Source organism: Zalophus californianus, chromosome 2 (genome assembly GCF_009762305.2).
Source record: "Zalophus californianus isolate mZalCal1 chromosome 2, mZalCal1.pri.v2, whole genome shotgun sequence".
NCBI classification, from domain to species: Eukaryota; Metazoa; Chordata; class Mammalia; order Carnivora; family Otariidae; genus Zalophus; species Zalophus californianus.
This window is the reverse complement of record NC_045596.1, coordinates 90,341,167-90,357,529: the sequence shown is the minus strand read 5'-3', so window position 1 is coordinate 90,357,529 and position 16,363 is coordinate 90,341,167. Positions and strand designations below refer to the sequence as shown.

The 16,363-nt window shown below is 39.7% G+C and overlaps 1 protein-coding gene across 2 annotated transcripts in view; it reads right to left on the bottom strand.

Annotated features, from left to right (window-relative positions):
- Positions 1–16,363, bottom strand: part of EGF (epidermal growth factor) — a 95,351-nt gene that overhangs the window by 13,489 nt on the left and 65,499 nt on the right. For both annotated transcript variants that reach the window (XM_027600458.2, XM_027600459.2), the window contains exons 14-19: positions 13,652–13,819; positions 12,806–12,955; positions 10,357–10,467; positions 5,568–5,684; positions 4,750–4,872; positions 1,226–1,348 (exon numbers count right to left, since the gene is read on the bottom strand). In XM_027600458.2, coding sequence (XP_027456259.1) covers positions 1,226–1,348; positions 4,750–4,872; positions 5,568–5,684; positions 10,357–10,467; positions 12,806–12,955; positions 13,652–13,819 — 792 coding nt within the window. The remainder of the gene's footprint in view (positions 1–1,225; positions 1,349–4,749; positions 4,873–5,567; positions 5,685–10,356; positions 10,468–12,805; positions 12,956–13,651; positions 13,820–16,363) is intronic.

Genomic DNA, 16,363 nt, shown 5'->3' with positions numbered 1-16,363 from the left:
TTTTCACTTTCCTAACCAGACTTCACGTCATTCACCACGAAGCCAGCCATTCTTTCTTTAGCTTCAGTATTGTCTGACATAAAGCATACTGGAGGCAAGTAAGAGAATGGTCAATTCTAAATTACTGCATGAATCCCGAGTCACTGGTCTCATTATGAAAGCCATCTGTCATCCACAAACACCCACCAATGATGTGAAGTGACAGCTAGCTTTAAGAGGGTCTCACTGAACAAAATATCTCTTTATGGTTTATAAACTACCCACCAATATACAGCCCCTTACCCCCAGTATCCTGGAAGCCTCAAAAATTTCTCCCACATAATGTTTTCTTCTAAAAATGATGTAAATATCAGGGGAGCCCTCAAAGACAAGACTAGCAAATCTGACAGAAAAGAAATGTTACCATGACAGAGGGAATGTCAAAGTGGTGAAGTCCCTTTTATTGAATAGTTCTCTGCTCATTAAAAGGAAAACATTAGGGTGTGTAGCTGACTATATAAATATTAGCAGTCTTTCAATACTATAAGAAGAGCAAATTATCTGAGAAAAATAATGTGTTCAAAAAAGAGACCCAAATAAGTGTGTAAATTTCCCTTCTTAAGATGTTTCCTGCTTGCAGAGCTGAAGCAGGTAAATAGCTGGGAGGTGGTGGCAAAAGCGCCCCCGATCCTGGTTTCCAGGGTCCGGGTGAAGCTAGCACCCCTTCTGGGGTACAGGTGGTGAGAAGATACTGCCATTTGGGGAGAGCCTCGAGGAAGCAGAAGTCGACCGTTAATATTCAAAAAGAAAGAAAAAAGAGCTGAAGTTCTAGTTCAGATCAAGAAATACTAATTTTTTAAGGTAATATTTTAAAAGCTTTAAAAGTGATTCAAAATGCTAAGGGTCCAGACATCCTTCCTGACCTGCCTTGACCTACAAAGTTTTTCCAGCAGCCCCAGAAATCAACATTACAAATTAAGACATTAGTCGCATAAAGAGAACCACCTGTATTCCCACCTTTATTGAATTGTGAATAATAAAAAAAGAATTTCTTCCAGATGCTATTAAATTAAGAAAACTTGGACTACTTCACATTCCCAAGCTTAGCATCCATCTAATCAGGAAGGTAAACTCACCAGCCGGGTTGAATCGAATGATTTCTAGACTCTCTAGAGCAAATACATTGGGGTATAGAATTTTCCAGAATTAAGTCCCTTCCTTGGGCCTAGACCACCCACCAACCTACCAGTGCATATCCGCCCAGGTTCAGACAGGCTGCCGGCGCACATGCAGGTGTAGTTTCCCTCCGTATTTGTACAGGTGGCATTCTCCCCACAAGTGTGCATGCCCAGTCGGCACTCATTAATATCTGCCAGAAACAAAGGAGTAGGGAAAAGAAAAGTGACGTGCAGAGGAGGACAAAGGGTTATATTATTGGAAAAGCCAACATTCTGGGAGGGGAGCATCTTCAACCTCTGCCATGCTGCATTCTCTCAGAGCCTCTGTATTCTTTTGATTAAAAAGCTCTATCACGGGGGTGCCTGGGTGGCTCAGTCGTTAAGCGTCTGCCTTCGGCTCAGGTCATGATCTCAGGGTCCTGGGAACGAGCCCTCCATCGGGCTCCCTGCTCCATGAGAAGTCTGCTTCTCCCTCCCCCACTCCCCCTCTTGTGTTTCCTCTCTCGCTGTGTCTCTCTCTGTCAAATAAATAAATAAATAAATAAATAATAAAAAGTGCAATCATGAATGTTGGACACGAGGATGAACTGGCTCCCTCAGCTGCCTGCCCATTCAGGTGTTCTAAACTCCTGAAATAAGGCTGGATGATTTCCCAGTGCTTGGGAGGAAAGGAGACATCCCAACATGCAGTTCAGTGGGAAGGTTGGAGTGAGTAAACTAGCTCTAGGCAAACATTTAGCAAATCAGATCCTAAAGATTCATTCTTAACTGTTGCAAATAGACATCCAGTCATTGACATACATGTTAGAGCAAATAAAACATTTCTGCTTTTTTTCTGCATAAATATAAACTAAGTCATCCCTTTCTTTCCCAACTACCAATGTTTTCTTTTTCAATTACCACCAGCGTAACATTTAAATCCTTCTTCTCCTCAGGGTTACATTACTATAAGAAGAACAGTCTCACTACGTTCCCTGCATCCCATATCTCCCCCACTCTACTCCTAAACACCAGTGCCAGATTAACATCCTAAAGCACATCTCCCATCACTGCACCCCTTGACTCAAACGCTCTCTGTTGCATAGAGTTGAGCTGCCCAATATGGCAGCCATCACCATGTGTGTGTGTGTGAGCATCTGAACTTCAGCTGGTCTACACTGACAAATGCTGTAAGTATAAAACATCTACCAGATTTTGAAGACTTAGTACCAAAATAAGAAAGAATATAAAATACCTCAGTGATTGATTACATATTAAAATATTAATATCTTGGATATGTTGGATTTAATAAAATATAAAAATTAATTTCACCTGTCTCTTTGTACTTTCTGTAATGTGGCTGTTGGAAAATTTAAAATTATGTAGGTAACTTATATTATAGTTCTACTGGATAGGGTTTGTAGAAGTTTTTACTAGAGAAGTAAAATCCTAATGACTGACCCTCAGCTTCTAGTCTTCTATATATATAATCCAACCCGCCTGTTATGAACTGAATTGTATCTCCCCTAAAATCTCTATGTTGAAGCTCTAACCCCCAGTGTGACCATATTTAGAAATGGGGCCTTCAAGGAAGTAATTAAAGTTAAATGAGGTCACAAGAGTGAGGCCCTAATCCAATAGGATTGAAGTTCTTATAAGAAAAGGAAGAGACACCAGATCTCCTATCCCCAAACCACAGCAGAAAGGCCATCTAGTTTACATACACTATACTTAGCGCCCCTCAAATAGACCCGTCATATGCTCGTGTGTGGAATGCTCCCCGTTCCTTCCCATTTCTGCCTAATGAAAATTTACTCATGCTCCAAGTTCCATCCACAGTGATACTTCCTTCATGAAGTCTTTCCTAATACCTCAAACAGATATTCTTCCAGTTGGGAACTTTCACTGTGGTTTTTACTTCTCTCATAATGCTTCTCACAGCTCCCTGTCCCTCAGACCCTACTCTTCTCACAAGCAAGCACTACCTCCATCATTCTGGCGTTCCTCACACAAACAAGTACCGTGTCTTTGCACTAATAGGTGCCAAATAAATATTTGTCACATTGAACTGCTATCCCAAATGACTCACATTGAGTCTCTTTTTTTTTTTTGCTTACTTCCTGTTATAATTTCCATGAAATCTCTATAGTCTCTCCATCTCTATAATTTCTATAATCTCAATGAACCTTGAGAGTCAGAGAGAGCTTTTCCAAGAAGCAAGAACAAAGATATACTTTTAGCCAAGAAATACAACCACTCCTAAGAATAAGAATAACTTATTTTTGTGTGGCATTTATTATGCTCCAAGCATGGTTTAAAGCACTATAGCTACATATATCTGGAAGGAGGAAGGAAAGAAGGAGGGAGGGAGAAAGGCAGAGAGAGACAGAGAAACAGGAATAAGCCCATTCTTCCACGTGGCGTGAGGACTCCACGCCAACCAGGTACGCTGGGCCGTGATACCCTTTTGCATGTTCACTACTGGAAGGAGGTAGGTTAGTAACAGGGAAACAGAGTTTAATAAGCTTAAACATCCAAAAAGTATGCCTTCTTTTCTCTTCAAAGTAAATTAAATAGAAAGCCTGTTTGCCTAAATTATCTATGAGCCTAATTAATTAAGAGCAGTAACATTTTCCTAATTGACGGCCAACTATGTGCTGAAAAGAGTATTTACAAGTGACTGTGGACTCCACAAAACTAATCTGATAAAGGTCTGATTTAAACCAGCCAGATCCAAAAAAAACGTGGGAGTCGTGACTGGTGTTTCATCTTTAACCTCAGCATGTGGGAGAAAGCAGCATCATTTCAGTTTCTTATCAGGTCATCTGCCCCTTACCGTAAAAAGATTTGTATGTTTTCAGAAGGCAAAGAAAATACTGGAAGAGACATGTGAAAACCCTATTAAACTCTGGGTAAGCACTTCACTGGGCTAGGATGACTTTAGGCAGGTCCCCACTTGTGGGATGCTACGGTGTTACTGACACCTGGCAGGGTATGAGACATCCACTGAGTGAGCTCCCAACCCAGAAGCCACACCCAGACCTTGGCAGAGGACGGTGATTATGAAAGAGGTCTTAATCACTCTTTACTTGTATCTAAATGTCAGTGGCTTGAATCCCCCATCTACTGACACTCATCAAGAGCCACCTGGTGAGCCCTTTCACAGAACTGCCCTCCCTTTCCTTTATGCACAGAGCAGGGACTTCCAACAAGCCTCCATCAGCTCTGCAGTTCACCACGGCTCACCTACAAAATCCAGGGATAACGAAAATGCTGTAGGACTCCCCCCCAACCCCATGATGGCTCGAGGTGTGGAGTATTGATGAGGCACTGGCGTCACTCAAACTTGAGAGAAAGAATTTGGAAAGCAGAGGGGCCCACCACCTCTGCAGGGTCTTGAAGCTGACTAGTCCCATCCTAACACAAGGGCACAAACTTGACTGTTCATCCAGAATTGAGATATGTCAGTTTGAACAGGTCACGCAACTTCTCTTTTAACATGTGTGGCACTTAAATTATATCCTATCTTTTCTCGACCCACCACACCCACAGTGTTTCTCAATCCTCTGAGGCCTGCCTCCAGTCCCCTCCCTAGGCACACACGCTCTCTTACCAAGACAGTGAATTCCATCACCTCGGTAGCCTTCCAAGCACCGGCAGACATAGCCACCTTCAGTATTGACGCACTTGGAGGTGGGAGGGCAAACTGTGATGCCCGTCTCACATTCATCTATATCTGTGGGCAAAACGATGAACAGTGAAATATGTAGACAATCCTGGCATAAATGAGAATCATAGGAAAAAATAAGTATAAGCTGACATATAATCATTCAGCCACTCACAGATACTGTTTGCAAATGTAATGCAGATTCTGCATCTTGGTCATGAAGTTCATTTCCGAATCAAGTTTTACAGATTGTTTAGGTGTCTGCTTAGCTAAGTATGTGTAAATAAATCAGATTGTGCCAGAGTTTCAGACCATAAAAACTGAGATTTTTACAGTAACCACTAACTTAAAATTTCAAGGCATTCAATATAAAACGGAAATCTATCCAGCACAATCTATTTCTTAAATTAAAACTTATGACCTCAGGTTTTAGGGGGGAAAGTTGTGTTTTTATTGTAATTGGTGAATTTATAAATTTGACTCAAACTCAAATTCATGCTTGTGAAGCCAATTATAAAATTTTTTCTCCTTAATATCAACTGCATATATTACATAATTCTAATACAAACTCACTGTAATAGAACAACATACTATACGTTTCATATACTCTATATATGCCATCCTTTGTCTTTTTAGCTAATATCAAATAATTTATTCCATCCTGCTGATTACATAAATCCTCTGGAGCTTTTGAATCAGTATTATCTGAAAGAATGTTTCTGGTTCACTATTTTCCAGATATGTGTATTGGCCTTTGCTCTTACCAAAACATAGTTTTCCATCCCCAGTAAATCCTTTCAAACACTGACACGTGGCATTTTCTCCCTCTGAAACACACTGAGCCCGTGTACTGCATCCCACAGGACCACAGTCATCAGCATCTGCAAACAGCGAGAACCCCATCAGATTATTTGCAGACCCTAGGGGGGAAATGGGCTTGAATGTTTTGGGTTCTACAGAATATTCCAGCACTTTCTTTCCAAGTTCTAGGACAGCCTAACCTCCAAAGAGAAACAATTAGTTGACCTGTAAGCTATATCTATATTAAAGGGTCCATAAGCTATATGCTCCCATTTACATGCTTTCATTAAATCTTGAGTCTTAAAGAACTATTGGTGTTCAAAGAGCCCTGTGTGAACTTGTTTATAATTTTTTAAAAAGCATTTGCAAACTTGAACTATAAAATTTCCAGGAGTAAATGGACTCAAATATCAAACCTTTTATTGTTTATTTGAGAATTCTCAACCATTATGATGTACAATAGGGGTCAATATATTCTTATCTCCCCAAAAGACACAGACTAATATTTAACAAGTAGATCTGTGTACCAACATGGCAGAGACACGATAAATAAGAATTTATTACAATAATACAAGATACAATAAAAAGATTTATTGTCAATGTACTAAAATTATGTCTCATATATATGAGAATATGTATGTCACCATGTATGTTTATTGTCGAGATTTATGCAGTGACTTGCAAACCTCAAGGCACTTTTACAAAGTCATGAACCATCTAAACTAAATGCTGTAAATGGATCATTTCATTTCATACTCCATTGAAATGCAAATCCCCCAGGGGACAGAGCTGCATGTTGAGCCATAAACATGAGCAAGTTCTTTTTTTTTTTTTTTTCTTTTGACTACTTATATATATATTCATTCTCCAAATGCCACAGTTGGAGTTGGGGGGATCTGACATACCACAGCAGGATATAAACTATCATCTCTCTATTCACTGGTTAGTTTGCTCATCTGAGTACAGAAGAGGTAAAAGAAGCCTTCTAAACTTGCCCATAAATTAAAGAAAGTTAGATGATCTAAGCAGGATTCAGGTTCCATGTGAATGCAGACATTGGGTAATTGCATTTGATTTGCTTAGCTATTTGAGTGAGATTTCTCTTGTGGGAACACATGCCCTTCATTCTTCCTTGGTCATCTCCTGTCACTCATGACTCTTCAAGATGGATAAGTTCAGACTAAATCAATTATCCCTTTGATTTGGCATTTATTTGGAAGGCTAGCTCTCAAGTCACAAGGTTTGTTCAGTGTACGGTGGACAAGATCCAATTACCCAAGACATTTTAAATCACTTGCAGAATTGCCTTAAATTAGAATATGATTCAGGATTTATTTGGTAACTTGCAAACCCCAAGGCAGCTTTTGCATAATGAAAAGCAATGGATATGCCATTGGGGGTGGGGGATGGGCTATAGCCAAAGTTCTTTCTTCCACAAGTTAGCTCTGGAAGGAATGAGCGCCTGGGCTTCACATCCCTCTTCTCCAAAATATGGGTGACACTTTTTGTCCAGTCTACTTCACATGATAATTGTAAGAACTTGGGGAAAAAAGTGATTTAAAAAAAAAAGACTTGAGAATAATAAATTTTATACATATGTAAATACGGATGATAAAGAAGAGTATTGTGACAGTCTGAATCAGAATTAGCCTTATCACACTAGAAAAGACTCTTGGGTCTATTAGTCAAACTACTAAAATTAATTTTTAAAAGTACCTATTACATGCCAGATCCTAATGAGAGCTGAAAATACAGTGATGGAGAACATAGACAGGGTCTCTGCTTTCTTGTACAATTAGTGATTGAAGTACAGGTGAGATAAGCACTCTCCAGAAACAGCCCAGGTTCTAAGAGAGCTGAAATAACTCTCATCTCACCTGCTTAGGGGACTAAGAAAAGCTTTCTGCGCGAGATCTGAAGCTGAGATCTGAAGGATACACAGGACTTGAAAGGGTGTAGAGAGAGCACTGTGGGCTGAGAACACAGCATCTGTCTGTTACAGACAAGGCCAGGGGAAGTGAAGCTGGCCATAGAAAGTTGAGGACAGAGGGGCGTCTGGGTGGGTCAGTTGGTTGAGCATCTGCCTTCGGCTCAGGTCGTGATCCCAGGGCCCTGGGATCGAGCCCCACATTGGGCTCCCTGCTGAGCAGGGAGCCTGCTGCTCCCTCTGCCTCTGCCTGCTGCTCCCCCTGCTTGTGCTCTCTCTCTCTGTCAAATAAATAAAAATCTTAAAAAAAAAAAAATGTCGAGCACAGAAAGGCACACACTGAGGCTGGTGAGGTGTGTAAGGACTAGTTAGTTCAGCTAGCGCCCAGCAGGCCATGTTAAGAATTTTAAATTTTATTCATGAATTTAGAAGAACTCATTATTTTAGTAAACTTGACAATGAAACCTTTTTATAATTGAATTTCTTTGTCTTGTTGTATACAGATCTACTTGCTACGTAGCAGTCTGTGTGTCTTTGGGGAATAAGAATATATTGATCCTAACCTAAAATCTATTATAGAGTTTTCAAATTCTTTTTAGCATAGACACTTTATTTAAATGAAATCTCACTACGAAATATAAATACGACCCCTTAGCCTAACATGAGTAGAACTAAAACTTTATAGACTAAGACAAAACAGAACCCAATTCAGGTATGGAAAGATAAGGCAGTTTTCACAAAGACAGTCAATTCCATCTATTCTGCACGAGATAAAGTCTCAGGTATGAAGCCAAACACAGCCTATTATACAGTATATGTATTCCAAATCTTCGGCCTTCTCATCACTACCCTATTCCACCCATGTGTCTAATTCACTATCTGTCATTATCTCGGTCTTTGAATCTCCCAAACATTAGTCTTTCAAATTATGCTCTGGAAACCTTCAGGGATCCTTAGCAACTTTTAAATCGTTTTCAATACTGCTAATATTATTTATACTGTTTTATTCTCTCATTTATTTGTCTCTACACCAGACTGTGCCCTTGGAGAACAGGGCTGTATTTAGCTCATCATCATATCCCTAGTGCTTAGCACAGCATGTAGAAAATTATTAAATAATCACTAAATGAGTACTATTCTTAGTGTGCTGTTTTCTAGACTTCCTCTTGACATGAATTAATTATTTGGTCATAGTTTTCAAAAATCTTTGGTAAACTCATTACCTTAATATATCTTAGTCTCAGTTTTCAAATCTGTAAATTGATGGGCTGTGATAAGAATCAAATTAGAACTTATACATATATATGTATTATATATATATATTATGTGCTTTAAAAAAACTAGAGGGGCGCCTGGGTGGCTCAGTCAGTTAAGCTTCGAACTCTTGATTTTGGCTCAGGTCATGATATTGGAGTTGTGAGATCGAGACCCATGGTGGGCTCCATGCTCAGCAGGGAGTCTGCTTGAGATTCTCTCCCCTCTCCCTCTGTGCCTCCCCCTACTCTCTCTCTCTCTCTCTCAAGTAAAGAAAGAAATCTTTAAAAAAAAAAAAAGAAGAATCAAATTAGAGGGTAAAGTACCTGGTAAACTCCAAAGCTCCATACAAATTATTATTACCAAAAATATCCACCTCTGTGTATTTTATAAAAATATCATACTGATAAGTTCTTTTTTTAGAGAGAGGGAGGGAGGAAGGGCCAAAGGAGAGAGAGAAAGAGTCTTAAGCAGGTTCCACACCCACTGGGGAGCCTGATGCAGGGCTTGATCTCACAACCCTAAGATCATGACCTGAGCTGCAATCAAGAGTTGGACGCTTAACCAACTGAGCCACCCAGGCGCCCCTGTACTGATAAGTTCTTACAGGGAGAGGTAAGAGGTCTCCAGGGTCTTATACGCAGACAAGGTAGTCTGTAGACCACAAAAGTTGGTTGAGCACTTTCAGTGTATCTAAGGTCTTAATGTGGAGCCTTCAAACTTATTTTTAGCCACAGATACTTTGTTAAAATAAAATCTTAGAAATATAAATAAATAAAATGTTTCAAAGTAGATCTGCACTGATTACAGGTAGAGAGCAGTGAAGAAGGGGTGAGGTTTGCAGAGGTCGGGCGCCTGGGTGGCTCAGTCGTTAAGCGTCTGCCTTCGGCTCGGGTCATGACCCGGGGGTCCTGGGATCGAGTCCCGCATCGGGCTCCCTGCTCTGCGGGCAGCCTGCTTCTCCCTCTCCCACTCCCCCTGCTTGTGTTCCTGCTCTCGCTATCTCTCTCTCTCGTCAAATAAATAAATAAATAAAATCTTAAAAAAAAAAAAAGAACTAGGCTCCCTGAAGTTGTTAAATACTGAAAAACTATTTAGCATCTTGGTGATAAATGTGCAATATAGAAGAACACAATTCTAACATTTGCTGTTTGTAAACTCTGGAGCAGCTGAAGCGACCAACCTATATTTGCTTATCAGTTACTATCTACTTTTCACACTAATGGAAGTATATAGCTAGATGGGTTAAATATCAAAATTACTAGGTATGGATGGAGACACACTCAAATCTGTTCTGTCTTATTTTTCACCTTTGTTTCTAAGTTAGATTTCTTCCAAAAAGTTTCAGTTCAAAGACTCTCAATGAGTAAAGTTCATGTCCAGTCTAACATGGAGTCATCTTCCTCAGGCACAAGGTTCAGAAAAGAAGAAGGACCAAAGTTTGAGTCCAAAGTTTGGATTCACTAGGTTTGTGTACACTTAGCCAAAGTTAGAGAGCTAATTCAGGATTCTACCTGGTAGGATGGAAATTGTTGGAAGCAAAGCTATATTGGAGAACTCCTTATTCATACCTGATACCAGGATTTCAGCCACTAGCAAATGCTGAGATTCTGTAATGTTATCTTCAAATCCTCTCTTCCTGGATAAGACATCCAATGGCATTACTTGATCTGCTTCACTACCTAGTGAAGGGCAGAAGTTACAGTTACTGTACCTTTTATGATCAAGAAAGTTTGATTTAATTTATATTTATGGCTGTTTTCTGGTTGTAAGTTTAGACTTACTCTTACAGTAAGAGCATTCAGGGAAACTAGCAGTGTCCTGATGACTTAGAAAATCTTGCCTGCTACACCATACCCTCCAGGCATCACTCACTAGCCTCTTTTTTCATTGAACATAATTTTTACTTGAAAGGCTGACTGACAAGGGATGTTATTAACACTTGGAAATTTGGCAAGCGTTTTCTCAAAAATGAGGCGAGTCTGTCGTTTCAAGAAAAAGAATTGAGAGTACTTATTGCCAATGATAAAATTTCAGCTTTCAAGTGAAAAGTAGAATTCTGAAAAATTTTCTCCACTACCCTGAGCTTGATGAAAATCCCAAAACTCAAAGACCTGTCTAATGAGTTTGATGGTAACAATTAATGAATGTGATTTATAAGTGTGTGTGACGCTTGGAAGATATGCACAACTCGGCCAATCCGTATTTTCAAATGACCAACATAATGCCACAAAATCATGCATTGGAAAAAAAAAAAGCCACTCAAAGTACAAAACAAGACCACTGCATTCTAACGTAGCGGTTACAAAACGTTTATTGATATGGCTTCAGATTCTACACTGCAACTATGTTTTAAGAATGACCTGTCCAGTTCTGCCATAGTATCAAAAGAAGATACACAAAAAAGTCATCTGAAAAGGCTATTAAATGATCAATCCTCTCTTTTCCAAATCCATGTCTATGTGAGGTCAGATTTTCTTCGTAGGCGTCAACCAAAACAACACAGCAACAGATTTAACATAGAAGCAGATATGAGAATCCAGCTGCCCTATATTAAGCCAGACATTAGGATATAAATGCAAAACAGTGCCTTTATGCACACTATATATTTTTGTTTTAGAAAATAGTTATTTCATTTATTTCCCTAAAAGTATGTTCTGCTTATACATATTGGAATATTATTGTAAGTTCAATAGATATATTTTTTAAACTTTTAGTTTTAATTTCTAATATTATAAATATTGATAGATATAACACACATTAGCAAAAGCTCTTTGGGGTTTTCAGTTATGTTTAGGAGTGAAAAGGGGTCCTTGGGTGACACCTGGTGTCTGACTCTTGATTTTGGCTCAGGTCATGATCTCAGGGTTGTGGCCCCGAGCCCCAGTGTCAGGCTCTGTGCTCAGTGGGGAGGCGCACTCTCTCTCTCTCTAAGATAAATAAATAAATCTATTAAAACAAGAGTGTAAAGGAGTCCTAAAACCAAAAATATTGAGAACTCTTTTTCTAAAGCAGCAATCAATAGAAAATTCTGAAAATCCAAAATCACCAATTCTGGTCCATGGATAATCAACCCATTTGTTTGCTGCTAATCTATCACCTAACTTACACCATGCCTACTAGATAAACGAATTAAAAAAAATCTTTAATAACATTTAAATTCTCTTTGGTATGAAGATATCAAGAGATGAATCCAACGACTCCCTCGTTGCTTGCATGCATATTCAAGGGAAGCAAATCAGCACTAATGGTTACACAACACATTTGATTTCTTCTTCCCTACTACTGGTTACACAACACATTTGATTTCTTCTTCCTTCCTCTTCCTCAAAGTCATATTTAGTTTTTTAAACATGGATCATAAGCCTTCTCAGGCTACATTCCCTACAGTTGTTATTTACTATAAAGGATTTGTGTTTCATATTAAGACCAGTTATGTAGTAGAAGGATTATATATGACTACACTAATATTGAGGCCATAAAATGCCTAAACAAAATGTCTCTGAACATTATCTAGGGTGGTAAAATGCTGGCATATTTTTTCCAAGTTTGGGCCACTCCACTGTAAATGGGGGGCTGGGGGACTGGAACTCAACATTTTAGATATTATCTTTTGTTTGTTAATTTTATAACTAGAGGAGGTCAATTGAATTTAGTCTTTAATAAGGAGCCCAAACTCATCAGAGGAGAAAGACAAACAAAATAAAAATACTTGGCATCCCTAAAAGCAGGGAAGCTTTTGTGGGGGGGCAGTGGTGCACAGGGAGAGAGAGAATCTTTAAGCAGCCTCCACATCCAGCACAGAGCCCGGTGCAGGGCTCGATCTCACAACGCTGGGATCATGACCTGAGCTGAAACCAAGAGTCAGACGCTTAACTGACTGAGCCACCCAAGTGCCCCGAAGCAGAGAAGCTTTTAATAATACAAAATATTAAACATCAGCAAAAGCATAGAGATTGATGTAGAACTATATTCTTGAGCCAAAATAAGATACTTTAGCCATATAATTTATCATCTTACCTGCCAGTATCTGATGGCCATTCAGAACCAGACACGCTTTCCCATCTGGGGCTTTCACAAAACCTTCACGACACAAACACTGAGCAGTTCCAAACCTCTCTTGGCAAATATGTTCACAGCCTCCATTTTGATGTAAGCAGGGCTGCGCTCCTTGTGGGGGAAAAAGGTACATTCACAGATGGGCTTGGAGATCAAAAAAGTGACACTGATACAAATCACAGGGTACAGGTTTTGAGGGGAGAAACTCAGCATATCTAAATGGAGCCTATATCAAGAGCTATTTCAGAAGAGTTCCTAACGGAGCCGGTTCTAAGATCAGCTCAGAATGTTATTACCTCGTGCGTATTTATTGACTATAGCCAGTACTTTTGTTCAAGAAGCTCTTCAGGCAGATGTGATCCCTATTTCCTGACTCATAATCTAGTCAAATTGACAAAGGGCAATTCAGAAGGAAGTTATTATAGGACACTGAATGATGCTCACTCACTCGCACTCTGGGGGATAGGGGGAGGTTTAGGGAAAGGCCCTAACCTAGAGATAGAAGCTTCTACTGCAGGTGTCTAAATCGCCCCCGTCCCTCATCCTCACCCTCAATGACTTTAACCCAAGACTCCTTGAAAAGGAACAATTTAAGTAGAAGCTGGTCAGGAGAAGTCAACATGAGAATGGAGAGATAAAGCCCAAATTCACTATCAGATTGTCTCAATTTAACCCCAATCCAAATCTCAGGAAATCTTAACATCTACCCAAATTAGTGAGAATTGCAATACCCCCTCCTCCTCTCCTATCAATTAAAATAGTTACAGATGCCAGCCAAAGAAACACTGTGTGACGTGTCCAGTGTACCTGGTTTTGCCAATGGATGAACTACAACCAGTGATGAAGGCTTCAGCATGCTGCCTCGGAGACGTACCCGATTTTTGCCAGTCCTCTTGTTCACCCTTATTACTGATGGCATTGTCCAATCCGAGAACCACACATGATCCTCAAACACAGCCACAGCAAATGGGTGCCCTGGAAGCAGTTTAAATCCATTACATACATCTTGTCTTTGCCATGAATATTTTTAAAACAACAAGGCTTACAACATGCTCACACGATTCCCACACTAAAGCATTCTTTTAATAGAGCTGCTAAGCCAGATGCATGCCCCTACTTTTGCCTGCAGCAAGGAGGACCCACATGATGAGGGAAACTCCTCTTAGAATGGGAGCCGCAGGGTGTGAGGTCCTCACAGTGTCACACAGCATTTGGGGAGTGGGAGACTGTGGGCTGACTGACAGAGTATCAAGAAGGAGGAGGCCAGGGCGGCAATGTTTCTGTGTTTGGTGATTCTGTCACTATAGACTAAACTTCAGTGAGTTCTTTTACCTCTCTTTGCATTAAGTTCCTTGTCTTCTGAGTGGCAACCGTAAGTACTAGACTAAATTCACAGGTCGTTGTAAGGATCTTTAACAATTTGAAGTAACTGAATAGTAGTCTCCTTCAGTTCCCATCTCCAGCGACACATTTCCCTGCATCGGACCCCCACCTCCTTATCTCTCCTGTTACCTAGTATTAGTGCGTTGGCCTGTACTTCTGGTCTCATTCTTCCTGCCTTCTCTTGCACCTTGTTCTGTCATTCACCCCTTTCTTTTACATCTTCACTCTCTTCATTTTACTAGCTGCCTTCCCTTAGCTGATTAATATCCTCATCTCCCAGGCCCCTCTAGCTTCCTTTTGTCTTTTTCCTTCCCTTATTAGCCAAGCTGTTTAAAAGTCACTTATTACCTACTGCCTCCATTTTCATGGCTCCTATCAACCCGTAAGTGGGCTCCTCTGACCCCACCTCCACTAACCCACCTCTCCACACCCCTGCAACTGCCCTGATAAGATATTCAAGTATTTATAGCAAGCAGGGAAATGCTGGAATACACTATCTCAAGGGGCTAGAGGCTAAAGCTAGGGAGCCCCAAATTTGGAAGCTTTAATCATGTCCAGTCACATTTCCCAGGCCAGTCTTTTTGCAAATGAGCAATGGATTTGGTGGATTAGAATGACTATCTCCCTCTTCTGGCAGCAAACTCAAATGACTTGTTCTGGTGACAACGAGTCTCCATCCATCATTATTGACCAGGGCCATTAAAATGCATTTTAGTCTCTAGCCTTTTGTTCCTAGTTAAAGCCATAAACGCAGCAAGGAAATTTTTTTTATATAGCTATGAGGTTTTGTTGTTGTTGTTGTTATGGCAAAAAAACATCTAATGTATCATCTTAACCGTAGTGTACATTTTAGTAGTGTTAAGTACATTCACTTTGTCATACAGCCAATTTCCAGAACTTTCTTGTCTTGCAAAACTGAAACTCTAATATCCATTAAACCACAACTTCCCATTTCCCACCCCTTTTAGTCACTGGCAAACATCATTCTACTTTTTCTATGAATGTGACTATTCTAGATACTTTAAGTAGATAGAATCATATGGTATTTGTCTTTTGTGACTGGCTTATTTCACTCACCATAATGTCCCTAGGGTTCACCCATGTTGTAGCATGTGTCAGAATTAGCTATGTTTTCTTTTAATCTTTAAAAAAATATTTTTCTTATTTTTAATATTGAGAATTAGCTATAGTTTTTCAACAAATACCTCACACTAGACATAATCTTCCTTATTTTTTTTAAATAGGAGAGCCACAGCTGAATGTTAAATGAAGAATGAATTCCTTCAGGGGCACCTGGGTGGCTCAGTCAGTTGTGTACCCAACTCTCGATTTCAGTTTAAGCCATGATCTCAGAGTCATGAGATAGAGCCCTGTGTCGGGCTCCACACGGAGCCTGAAGCCTGCTTAAAATTCTCTCTCTCCCTCTGCCCTCTGCCCGTCCCTACCATGCAAGCTGTCTCTCAACAAAAAAAAAAAAAAAAAAGAAGAAAGAAATGAATGAATGAATGAATCCTTCAATCTTTACATTGAAAATCCTGAGTGAGCAGCTGAGAAGCCACCTCTATATGCCAGTAGATGGCACTGTAATGATGGAAATGGTCACTTAGATCTTCTAACAAATATCCGATAATGTTTTTTTTTATTTAAATTCAGTTAATTAACATATAATGTATTATTTGTTTCAGAGGTACAGCTCTGTGATTCATCAGTCTTATATAATACCCAGTGCTCATTACAACACATACCCTCCCCAAAGTCCATCGATAATAGCTTTTAATAGGAAGTTGTATTAGTCACAGATTACGGCAGCACAGAAATTATTCACAAAGTATCTGTTATGCTTTTTGGTTTGGCATATGGTATCTTTACATTCTGGTTAGGAATTTTCAAATCCCTTTATGCCTTCATATATCAAAGCTATAATTTTCCATTTATTTGGGTGATGTATTTTTTAATAACATACGCCCCTACCCCCAGACCCCATGACCTCACAGGAACCATTTTTGTTTTACTCTCTACTGTATCTCCATTTCCCAAGATGATTCAATAAATATCTGTTAAGTGCATGGATGAATAAAGTCTATGATCTTACATAAGCTTATGATTTATTGTAAAGTATACCTTTAATTTTTAAGG